The sequence below is a fragment of the Echiichthys vipera genome, assembly GCF_963691815.1.
Source record: "Echiichthys vipera genome assembly, chromosome: 5".
Lineage (NCBI taxonomy): Eukaryota > Metazoa > Chordata > Actinopteri > Perciformes > Trachinidae > Echiichthys > Echiichthys vipera.
Genome location: NC_139830.1, coordinates 19,762,500 through 19,774,960, shown reverse-complemented (window position 1 = coordinate 19,774,960; position 12,461 = coordinate 19,762,500). Strand labels below are relative to the sequence as shown.

The following is a 12,461-nucleotide window of genomic DNA, read 5'->3' as shown; positions in this document are numbered from 1 at the left end:
CATCATTATTACACACCACTCAGTTGCCTTGTGGAAGATAGCTGGCTGTGGCTTCAAAAACTACAGGATATAATCAATAGAATCAATAAAATCAGTAGATTTTAAAGACCAGCTCATGTAACACCATTGTCTGAGACATCCCTCACACGCCCCTGTGGCAGCAACAGAATAAATAGAGCGATCTGGTTGCTGATAGCAAGACAGAAAATGAAGACTGCTTACAGGTGAGCAACTTTACTACCTGTTTTCCTGTTAGTTTCATACTGTAGGTTATATTTATTTACAATGCATTATATGAAAAAGGTTGTACTTCGCAGAAATATTGAAATCTGTAAAATTCTTTTTGGATTTTTCTTCCTATATCAACAATGAAGAAACGTGTAGTTTTCGATGTAAATGTTCTATATCAATCTTAACATCTTAGATGTAATTTGAGGCTCTTTATGTGATCAATAGTGACAGTTTATTTAAACAACCGCTTATTATGCAAAATGTAGGATATGATTATGAGGAAGTTCAACTAGCCTTATTTATTCAAATTATATTGATCCTCGTGACATTAAAATACCCTTTTGAAGGATATAAGTAATTCCTTTCAAAGAACTTTTCAGGTTTATTTCTGAAACTATGCATACATATTCTTACAGTATGCTGCAATAACCTTCTTAGGCTTTTCCCTTAGATACAGAAAATATTTATTTCAAAGTTCCTTACTTTAAAAAAAGATAATGAATGCCCTGGTTCCCATTGTTTTGCTGGTTCCTCACAGGTACACACTCACAACAATGAGGCTGGTCATCCTTGTGTGCCAGCTTGGCCTCATTCTGAGGACCGAGGCCCAGATACCAGACGCTTGCATTCTTAGCGATACAAACAGACCTCCAGGTTTGTGGCACTTTCACTTATATGTTCTTTAATTATTGTAATTTCACATCTCCATTGCAGTTTGATTTACATCCTCCTTTTTTTTTAAAAAAATCTCACCCAGAAAACTCAGACATAACTGTGATCTGTGGCACTGAGTACATGGACCTGGACATCTACCTTTGCCCTATGTACCAAGCTTTTTACAACGAGTCTCTGATGGTCCTCAATAATCAGGTCAACACACCTGACTGTTATGGGACTGCTGACTGGAGCGTGGACCCACCAGTCTTAAAATTCAGGTTCCCCATGAATGAAAGTGCTGTCTCATCCTGCAATAATACCTTTAAGGTATTTGTCACCATTCGTTTTTTTGACTGTACAATCCATCAATTAATGCACTTTGTCCGTAGATCTGACAGCTAATAAGATATTAATGCCTTTAATAAAGGTTAGCTTTTGGTACATTTTGATGGGTTTGACTTGCAGTATATGAAAATCAAGGACTGGAAAGTCATTACATCTTAAATTCCTGTATTAAAAAAATAATCAGAAAACTAATTTAAAGTGATTTCGCTAAAATGATGTTTGATGTTTCAATAGATAACCGACCAAGTTGGGAGCGGAGTGTTTTCTCAGTTCTCAAACGTCCAGTTTGTCAACATATCTGGCGTCGTTACGTCTATAGACCCCTCTGTGGGTAAGATTACCTATCGGCCGCAGATCCTGTACAAGTTCTCCTGTTACTATCCGATGCAGTATCTCCTGAACAACACTCAAGTGGCTGTGTGAGTATATCATGAATAACACTTGATGCATTTGAAATAAGTTGGACTTTTGATTCATCCAAGATTATTTTAATTTAATACAGATCAGGTGCGAGTCTTGCCATAAGAGACAACAATGGTAGCTTCATCACTACACTAAGTATGCTGCTCTACAAAGTAAGACCTGCTCTAGCTTTTAAAATCGGACAAAGTATTTTTTCATATTCTATAGCTTTTTTTCTTACTTTTCTGTGGAACAGGATGAACTGTACACAGAGCCACTTTCCATGCCGCAAAATGGAATAAACCTGAAGACCAAGATTTATGTTGCAGTCATAGCTACCAATCTAACAGACAGGTATTTAAGCCTGGACAGTTTGCAGTAAAATTTACAAGTTACTTACAAAGTTACATGAATAAGATGATACACGGAAAATTAACCTTGTGTATCCTTGCAGTTTCAACGTGCTGCTGGACAGATGCTATGCAACAACAGGTCCATATCCCATGATCAAAACCAATTATGACCTTTTTGTAGGGTGAGTCATTGACACTCAACTTTACTACCTCATTTTACTTCCTCACGTGCAGTCACATGACCTGTCCCCTTTTCACCTAAGGTGTGAAAAAGACCCACAAACTAAGGTGGAGCTCAATGGTGAGTCTCAGAAGGCCCTCTACTCCTTTGAAGCCTTCAGGTTTGTGGAGCATAAGGATAAGGTAGTTTCCACTTTCTACCTGCACTGCGTCACCCGGCTCTGTGAGGTGTCATCGTGTGACAGTTTATTGCCTGTGAGTAGACACAAGTTCATTTAAGAGTCCTAGTTTTACGATATCACAAATGAAGTAAATTCATGCATCAGAGTTTTGATTGTTCTTTATCCCTTTTCAACAGAGCTGTGGAGCTAAAAGGAGAAAGAGAGACACAGAGGATGTGTTGGCCAACGCTACAGTCACCTCACCTGCCATCCGTGTGGGATTACAGAGCAGTGGTGCGTCTTTAGGGCAAAATTCAACAAAGATATCCCTTTTTCCTATCACAATAACAATTTACATGGCTTTATAATGGTACACAATATAACCTTAAAGGGGAATTTCTTCATTTTTTTTAACCTTTATCCTATTTCCCCATATATTTTTTGTTAAGTGACTAATGGCAACCACTTTTTTTTAATGATCCAGTATTGAGTGAGTGCTGCAGCCTGGATGCCATGAACAAGGCTGCAATGTAATCAAATAGGGCACCAGCGCAGTGACTATATATATATCCACTAAAAATGCTTGTTTTTGCCACTAAGAGGCATCATAAGTGTCTGATTGTATTATGGAACGATGGTGAAGTGGAATTTGGAAATCTTGCGGGATGTTGCCAGAAGATATCAGAGTGGAACGTAGGAGAGAGAGAGTATTGTGAAGTGTAGCTTTGTGTTATCGAAATGATTTTCTCCATAAATAATGGTTAATTGTTTGCGTATTTTTGAATCTTGCCAACAATATGTGGAGCAATACTTCACGCAACTTTCATAGACTAACATTCCCATTGGATGCAGACAGGCAGGAGTTGTGGTCATTGTTGATTGACAAATTTATTGTAATAACTGCAGATACACAGCACCATGCAGACCATCGGGTCTGCAGCTTGACGGGGATGACAATTGTTAGCCAAAGAAGAGAAGACATCCTCCTAGGCACATTCTTCTTAAGAAAATGCTGTTTCAAGAGTGTAGACTATTTTTGTACACATAGCGGAGGTAGGCTAATGCTATTAGCTGAAGTTACTATGTTGACTCGCATCAGTACCTACATGGCAGGATAACGACAACTTCTTCATCTTTCAACAAAGTAGTCAGACACTTAGAATAAAAATCTGAGCCTGTCAGCGGCTGTCACCAAATACTTTAAGTTTACATATATTGTTGGTGCGCAGGTACCCTGTTCAACCGCATTGTAGCCCAGTTCATGGCGGCCAGGCTGCAGCACTTGTGCTCAATACTGGCCTAATTTATAATAATTGATAACCAGCGGCTAGCTGTCATTCAAGAGGCTGCGCCCCTAATTATTCATGATCTTTAACCTCCAATAGAAAAAAACCATTCTCCTCAGTGTTGTCATGGAGATATGACCTAGACATATAGACTAGAATGTTTTTGTACCAGGCCTTAAATATTATATTATAGTTTAATTATGCAGTGAAAGCGGCCGCTTTTAAACTTGGGGATCAATAAGAAATTGCTCTTGAAACCGGTCCCTAGTGGCTGCTCGGCGAACTGCATTTTTTGGCACTTCTGCATTGGATGAACCTAGGATTCGCTGTTGTTGGGGCTTGGATAAAACCAACACTCCTAGAAATTCACGTTCCCATTGAATAAAACTACATTCTCAATAACGTTTTGAGGGAAATGTATTGTGCACGTTGTGAAATGGTCGCTGTTATAAACATAGGTTAAGGTTTAGAACAAGATGATGGTTTGGATTATAATAAGTATGTTTGTTTTGTAATTTAATTAACATACGTAAGTTAAGTACATTACATAAACAAATGAACATTTACTTTTGGTTTCACGAGTGACATGAACAGCAGTCTCCTGGGAAAAAAATAGGCCACTGTGTTTGTTTAACCGAGCCATCCATCCCGACCCCTTGCTACAGGGACTCACCTGAACTTTGGTTAGAGACGTTTCTATGATATGTCAAAGAAAAACATATTGCGTGACAAATCACGATTCCCTTAAAACATACTTGAGTATGCAGTTTTGTTGTATCTGAAGTAGAAATAGTAAGTTATTAATTGAATCAGTTAATTTGATCTATAAAAGTGAATCCTGACAATTGACCATAGTTTTGGTTACATTTTTCAGGAGATGTTCAAACTCTCTCAGCTCCTCACGGTAAGTATCTTGGTTCTTCTTGCTAATAACTTTCTCAGTCAGTAATTTGCAACATTTTTAATAAATCTATGAAGTAGAATATTGTCTAATGCCATATTCCATCCCTGCTCACACAGATATGTCATCTGAGAACTACAGCGGCCCTGTGGTGGCTGTAATTGTCTGCATCGTCATCCTAGCTATTCTCCTTGCTGCCATGGCTGTTTACTTTGCGTTGTACATCAGACAGAGAAAACCACTGATCCAGTAACATACTCTGAATGAGAGGAGAGTTCCTTCACCTATCTCCCAAACTACCAGATTAACCACCATCTATAAAGCAAGGCCATTATGCTGCGGAGATGGTAAAACAAGTCTTACTTAATTGAATTGAATTGAATTAAGTAACAACAGTCAGAAATGTCATGCTGTCGTACTACTATTTTCTCTTTTACAAACAGCATTATAACAAGGTGGTCAGCAGTTAGCTAGCCTTGCAACGTTATAATCATTATACATCACATAGTTTATTAATAAGGAGATGAGGGCTCAGAATCTGTACTATATTTGTGTATTATAATTAGGTGTTAATTTTTAATCATGTTGTCAGAGTTATATTGGAGTATTTAATGAATGGTGATATCTTTTGTAATCATTTGGAAATGAGGCACTATTCAAATGTTTTTAACAAGAATGATGAAAAAAGTACTCTGCGTTTTTGTTCTTTGATAAAAATAATTGAATGTTGACTGTCTCTTACTCTACTGTATGGCTGGACAGACTGAATCAAAGAGAACTGAAAAACTTGCAGATGTAATGTATTTGGATACGTGTGTACATTTTTAATTAACAGTTTTTGCTCTTCTCCATTACTGGTTTTGAATTTATTTAAAACATATAGTTAATAAAGACAGCTATTAACTTTAATATACTGTATTGTATAGACATAACTGTGTCTGACAAACATGTCAGACACTGCTCCAGGTTATCTGTGTGTCATATACTATTGAGTAATTTAATTGATTAGTTTTTTTGGTAATATCCCCCACTGAAATACAAAAAACTGAATGGAAAAGGTGAGGTGGCTCCTACATTTTAGCCTAATCTCATATGGCTACAATGCCTCATAGACAAGCTATGTGTCAAGTGTGTCGAGTTTTAATATTTCAGATAATATTGACTTCACATGGTGCATGGTCTTTAAATCTGCAATAACTGATCTTTTGGCAATGAAAACAAGGTATGAACATTGATATATCATTGCCTTTCAAGTTGATAATAATAATAATAATAATAGATCAATTTTATACAGCACTTTTCTCAGTACTCAAAGACGCTTTAAACATAAAAAAATATAGATAATCAAACAGGAAACACGTTAAACATCACTAGAACAAAAGAACATCACATTAATAGAAAAACAGAGGGTGGAAGATGGTGGATTTTAGTTGTTGTAGGTGATCCTGAATTGATGGGATTTAAGCTGACTCTTGAATGATGGGAGTGTTTCTGAGTTCCAGAGGGTAGGGGCGGCGATGGCAAAGGCCCGGTCCCTCATCATGCGATATTTGGTTTTGGTGATGGGGGTGAGAAGGCTACTGGGGATATTAGGGCGCACTCACACTGTCCATCCATACCGTGCCTAAGCTTTTGCAAACAAACATTGTGATGACGTCAATCAATGCGTGTGACGTGTTACGGCGTGATGACATGATGATGATGATGATGAAGCCCTTTATTTGTCACTAGTCACAAGTACCAGCGAAATTGCAGCGCCACCTGTCCAAACATACATGTACATACAATGTGACAGAGGGGTAGACAGGACAGGAGGCAGGGATTGGATTGAGAAAGTTACAGCATAACATGAGGAGAGGGAGGAGAGAAAAAAAAGGCAACCCCCAGATTGTACTCCAGAGGGAGTGCAGTGTGGGAACAGGAAAAAAACACCTCAGCAACAAAAGCACATAATCACTCTTACAACAGAAAAACTCAAGACTAGCAACAGGGAGGGGGTGAGGGTGGGGGGTGTAACCCAGGATAGACAGCAGCCACCCGGTCCTGCAGCCATATTCGGCGCTGGTCACGGACCCGTCTGTCTCACTGGGGGGGTACAAAGCTGCAGAGACGTGGGAGAGGGGGAGGAGGGTGGATGCATATCTGTATAAATGTATAATGTCACTGTATGTATGAGCCTGGGTCGTCACCCCGCCCGGCGTCACAACCTCGGTGCCTCAGTCTGATCCAACGGAGACGGCCTTGATCATGACCCAGGCAGAGTCAACAATCAGCAGGTGTCTGTGGGAGGTGGGGGAAGGAATGAAGAGCGTCTCACTGCAGTGTTCTCCAGGGGAGTTGTTGTTCCAGCAGCAGCCTTGGCCAAGGCCACTGCTGGTTGGGGAGGCCGAAAAGGATAAGATTGGGGTTGTTTGGGTTTGGGACGAGCAGCCACATTCCAATGTCGCGGCTACTCTCTTTGTCCATTCTGGTCAGCAATACGATCCACTTTCCTTTGCAAAGCCATGAGCGTCTCCTTGATGGTACCCACATCGCGGCTCAAGTTGTCCACGTTACGGTGCCCATGACTCGCACCGCCTCAATCATTCCAGGCAGCCATGTGGGGCTTTTGGCAGCTGCCATGGATTCCCAAATTCTCTGATAAACCAGGCCTGTGCCTATTCCAATCAGCAGGGAAGTTGTTATCACGGTTCCGAATAGGTAGATGTCTTCGACGTCCTCCACAGAAAGAGCCGCCGGGCACACGACCCGCCACCTCTCCCACGCGTCCATCGTGTAGCCAGCTGCAAACATTCCGGCAGGACAGTCAGGTTCCCCCGAACCCAGGCTTCTCGTCGAGAAGATGGTGTCAGTAGCGTTCAGAGACCAGTTGATCAATTCCATGATTCTTTAGGTTCGGAGAGCAGTGCGGAGAGAGTCTCTCAAAAGAAATACATAAGACAGAAGACTAGACGAGACAAGAGAAGCAAAGCAGGGAAAGATAAGGGAGAGGAGGGAAGGAAAAATGCGACCGCCTCCGCTGAGAGCCAAGAAGAAAATCAGGCAGACATATAGGCAGGCAAGAAGCATTTGCGCGAGGCCCAGGTAGCACGAGTACAAACGGGCCTGGGGGAGAGGGGGGGGGGGGGACAAGTACCCTAAAGCACGGGGCACCGCACAGATGGACAGTGTGAGTGCGCCCTCAGACCCAGTATTCAAAAAGCTCATTTATGTTCAAAAATAAAATACCAATGGCCATTTTCCAGCGTTTATCTTATGACAAAGGCCACTGTTAAGGAAGTTCTGTATGCATTGATATTGAGACACAGCTCATATTACTCTTTTTGTCTGAGTTTCCTTTTAAGCCTGTTTGTTATTTGGCTGCCAGTATAAATGGAGACATTTGGTAACAGATAGCCAGACATGAAATGAAGGCTTACAGGTGAGTCCCTCGAATAACTTAATCATTGTTTTCTATGCAGTATCAATACCAAATAATATAACACTATAGCAACAAATTGAAGAAAATATATATTTACTGACCCAATACTGTTTCTTGATTCCTTAAGAACAAATGTAACTTTAAATCGGTGTTTTGTGTTGAATGTATCTGATAAATAATGCATTAAGTGTCAATTATATTTTGCTCAATATGCAGTTTTAAGGGTATGCAGATAAAGTAAGAAAGTGCAACTCAGTTTGCCATTAATTAGCTCTTGAAAGATTTTTTTCCCTAATAAAAAAAAACATGTATGATCATGCATATATATAGACATAATCCAGCCAGGAATATCTTTTCTTCCTTTTAGCCCCACAAGGTATTGTCCATGTGTAGGTTGATCTGTGGTGTGTGAGGACAATTATTTCAAAGATGTTTTTATTCACTCACTCTTAAAAAAAGATAATGAATGCCCTGGTTCCCATTGTTTTGCTGGATTCTCACAGGTACACACTCACAACAATGAGGCTTGTCATCCTTGTGTGCCAGCTTGGCCTCATTCTGAGGACCAAGGCCCAGATACCAGAGGCTTGCATTCTTAGCGATACAAACAGACCTCCAGGTTTGTGGCATTTTCACTTATATGTTCTTTAATTATTGTAATTTTCGAATCTCCATTGCAGTTTGATTTACATCCTCCTTTTTTTTTTTTTAAATCTCACCCAGAAAACTCAGACATAACTGTGATCTGTGGCACTGAGTACATGGACCTGGACATCTACCTTTGCCCTATGTACCAAGCTTTTTACAACGAGTCTCTGATGGTCCTCAATAATCAGGTCAACACACCTGACTGTTATGGGACTGCTGACTGGAGCGTGGACCCACCAGTCTTAAAATTCAGGTTCCCCATGAATGAAAGTGCTGTCTCATCCTGCAATAATACCTTTAAGGTATTTGTCACAATTACTTTTTTCAAAATGTCAAATTGATGCACTTTGTCCATCAGATTTAGTAGACGATCTAATGGTATGACAATTGGGAAGATTTTAATGCTATGTGGAAAAGGTTAGCTTTTGGTAAAGTGAAAACTAGCATATGTTTATTTCTTTAATAGATAACCGACCAAGTTGGGAGCGGAGTATTTTCTCAGTTCTCAAACGTCCAGTTTGTCAACATATCTGGCGTTGTTACGTCTATAGATCCCTCTGTTGGCAAGATAACCTTTCGGTCGCAGATCCTGTACAAGTTCTCCTGTTTCTATCCGATGCAGTATCTCCTGAACAACACTCAAGTGGCTGTGTGAGTATATCATGAATAACACCTAATGCATTTCAAATAAGTAGGACTTTTGATTCATCCACGTTTCTTTTCATTTAATACAGATCAGGTGCAAGTCTTGCCATAAGAGACAACAATGGTAGCTTCATCACTACACTAAGTATGCTGCTCTACAAAGTAAGACCTGCTCTAGCTTTTAAAATTGGATGGAGAGTATTTTCGGATGTTTTATAACATAATTCTGTTCTTACTCTGTGAATCAGGATGAACTGTACAGAGAGACGCTGACTATTCCGCAAAAAGGCTTAAACCCAAAGACCAGGATTTATGTTGCAGTTGAAGCTACCAAACTAACGGACAGGTATTGACATTTGTTTGACATTTTGGGAAATCTGATTATTCACTTGAGGGCCAATAGGTAGATGAGATGATTGATACGATGATTGATGATTTAACTCTCATGTTAAATATGAAGCTACAGCCAGCAGCCAGTTAGCTTCGCTCAAGATCTTCTACTACTGTGGTTTGTGTCACATGCGTGTCACATTCTTTTCCCTTCTTTGTCCCATGTGTAACTGTAGTTATGTTACAAATGTACATTTTAACAGCACCTGTACAAAAGGCTCATTAAATGTGAGGGAACATGGACAGTAGCTTGAGAATGCTGCTTGTTAGGCCACACCCTCTTTTCATGTTACAGTTTGCCTGGACATAGAGACAGCTGCCAGTTAGGTTTCAGTTTCTGAATGTTTCACTTGGTGTTCGGTGTGCGTCTGTGGCCACAAGTGTAAGTGTTATTTGTCTGTGTGTCAGAATCGACTATTTCGGTTATTTATACAGTTCATATAATAATTTTGGAGTTTATTAGCTGCTTATCTTATAATTTGGTGGCAAATGTGCATTGAGTGGCAGCCTTTACCTGTGTTGTATGTGTAACCTGTAGAGGTATATTGTAAATGTAATTTAAGTGTTCTGTACATGTTTAGCACTGTTTATTTCTGTATGGAGAGTTATTAGGGCCATCTTTGAGTTTTATGTTAGTTAACATGTTTGTTTCCTCTCCTTTAGAACCACACACACATTCCATTGTAAAGTGGTGATCTGTTTCGTTAAGTTATATTAAACAATTTAAAGGATATCCCTGCCTCCCGTGTCCTGACTAGACACCCTATATCAGTGACTAAGTTGCCTAACCACTATAAACGTGGCACCTACGTCGGAGTCCGTTATATCAAATTGATCCAATCGTTCTCGCCTGTGGGAGTCGCCATCTTGTCAGACTTTGACTCCGCCTCATTTCCTCTACCAAAAAAGGCATTAATGAGACGTTTCGGGAGGTAGATATGTCCATCTGGCGGATGTATACCTCCGATGCAAAGTGAGAGCCAGCAGCTAGCTGTCACTCAAGAGGATGTGCCCCTAATTATTCATCAACTTAAACCTCTAATAAAATAAAAACTAGCCTGGTACAAAAACATTCACCCCTGTCTGTATGTTTAGGTCATATCTCCGTGACAACACTGAGATATGACCTAAACATACAGACTAAAATGTTTTTTGTACCAGGACTAAAATAGGTTTGGTTATGCTGTGAAAACAGCCTGTTTAACATGGTGGTCAATGAGAAATTGCTCTATTATGAAACCTGCCTCTAGTGGCCACTGGGCAATTTTTGGCACTACTGTATTGGATCAACTAGGAAGTCGCTGTGGTTGGGGCTTGCTAACCACCCAGAGCTCCACCACAACACCCATGATCTTTTCCTAACCTAACCACATAGTTTTGGTTGATGTTGACCTTAAAACAACGACCATAGTAGAGCTACAGTTTTACACACAGGGCTACGCAATACGTTGACAAGTGACGCCAAGGGGCTGTCAGGGCTGTATGTGACGAGATGGGTTAACAACTTATTGACTGTGGTGGTGACAGATTTCTAGGTCAAAATCCCTCTTGATACTAATTTATGGGCTGCTTTATTAAGCTGTAGCTCTGTATTATTTAAACAGATGGATATGAGAGTAGTATCTATTATGTTTGAACTATGTGTGCCAACAGTAAGAACACAACATCCACCCGTCTGTCCTCGCAGGTTCAACGTGCTGCTGGACAGATGCTACGCATCAACACTTCCATATCCCACACTCAAAACCTATTATGACCTCTTTGTAGGGTGAGTCTTCTACTTTGACACTCAACTCCAAGCTAGCTCTTTGTACTTCCACATGTGCCGACATGACCTGTCTCCTTTTCACCCCAAGGTGTGAACGTGATGCACAAACTAAGGTGGAGCTCAATGGTGAGTCTCAGAAGGCCCTCTACTCCTTTGAGGCCTTCAGGTTTGTGGAGCATAAAGATAAGGTAGTTTCCCGTTTCTTCCTGCACTGCGTCACAAGGCTCTGTGAGGTGTCCTCGTGTGAGAGCTTAATTCCTGTAAGTCACTTCATTACTAAAACATGTCTGCGAAAATTTTATTTATCTGATTTTGAGCTAGCTTTCCACATTTTTTAGCACATGATCTAATTTTGACATCACACATCAAGCAATAACTGTAGAGGCCAAAGGATAAAGGACAAAAGACTAACTTGAATTACCATATCATTTAGAGTTTTTAAAGGTTTATTACAATATCCTATTTTATGTGCCAAGAAATTTTTCTCTTTTGTGTCTTTTAACAAAAAATATTAGTATTGTATTAAAGTTTAAAATACATACGTTAGTTAAATAGTACAGACTTTTCTTTTGTAATTTGTTTTGAACAGGACTGTGGATCTTCCCGCCACCTATGGAAGAGAGAGGCCCAGTCAAACAGCACCACAATCACCTCGCGTGCCATTCGTGTCAGCAAACTGAGCACTGGTGTGATTGTCGGGACGATACCCACAGTTCACGCAGCCTATCAGACTGAAAACGAAGACAAATACAAAAGTAAGCAAACGTGGAAAAATATTGCCCACAAATGTGCACATTTGCTTGGTTTATTTGATCTTGTTTTTTTCTGGTTCTAAGACCCTCTCAACTAATGTCTGAAGATAACAGTGACAAAGAGGTAAAACCAATTTAATCATAAAAACTAAAGTGGCATAAAGAATTTTAAATGATGTACTGTTTTTGTAAATGGATAAATATTAAAAAAAATATCACAATAGTCATTAAATCTCAAGGTAGTTTGTGACAAACATCCAAAACATCCAGCCACTCTATTATTGAACAGTGAATTGTTATAATTGTCAGTGACTGAAGGAA

At 39.9% G+C, this 12,461-nt stretch overlaps 2 protein-coding genes across 2 annotated transcripts; both read left to right on the top strand.

Annotated features, from left to right (window-relative positions):
* Window positions 1-207: 207 nt before the first annotated feature.
* Window positions 208-4,769, top strand: LOC310946735 (zona pellucida-like domain-containing protein 1; the record flags this gene model as incomplete). Its single annotated transcript, XM_083913288.1, has 10 exons — window positions 208-224; window positions 770-885; window positions 989-1,215; window positions 1,468-1,652; window positions 1,736-1,808; window positions 1,892-1,989; window positions 2,090-2,170; window positions 2,252-2,423; window positions 2,527-2,623; window positions 4,636-4,769. 10 exons carry the CDS (start codon window positions 208-210, stop codon window positions 4,767-4,769), a joined length of 1,200 nt encoding a protein of 399 aa, XP_083769414.1.
* A 3,630-nt stretch (window positions 4,770-8,399) lies between these two features.
* LOC310947454 (zona pellucida-like domain-containing protein 1) lies at window positions 8,400-12,238 on the top strand (the record flags this gene model as incomplete). Its single annotated transcript, XM_083914240.1, has 9 exons — window positions 8,400-8,556; window positions 8,661-8,887; window positions 9,052-9,236; window positions 9,320-9,392; window positions 9,479-9,576; window positions 11,308-11,388; window positions 11,477-11,648; window positions 11,978-12,143; window positions 12,225-12,238. 9 exons carry the CDS (start codon window positions 8,400-8,402, stop codon window positions 12,236-12,238), a joined length of 1,173 nt encoding a protein of 390 aa, XP_083770366.1.
* Between the last annotated feature and the right edge of the window lie 223 nt (window positions 12,239-12,461).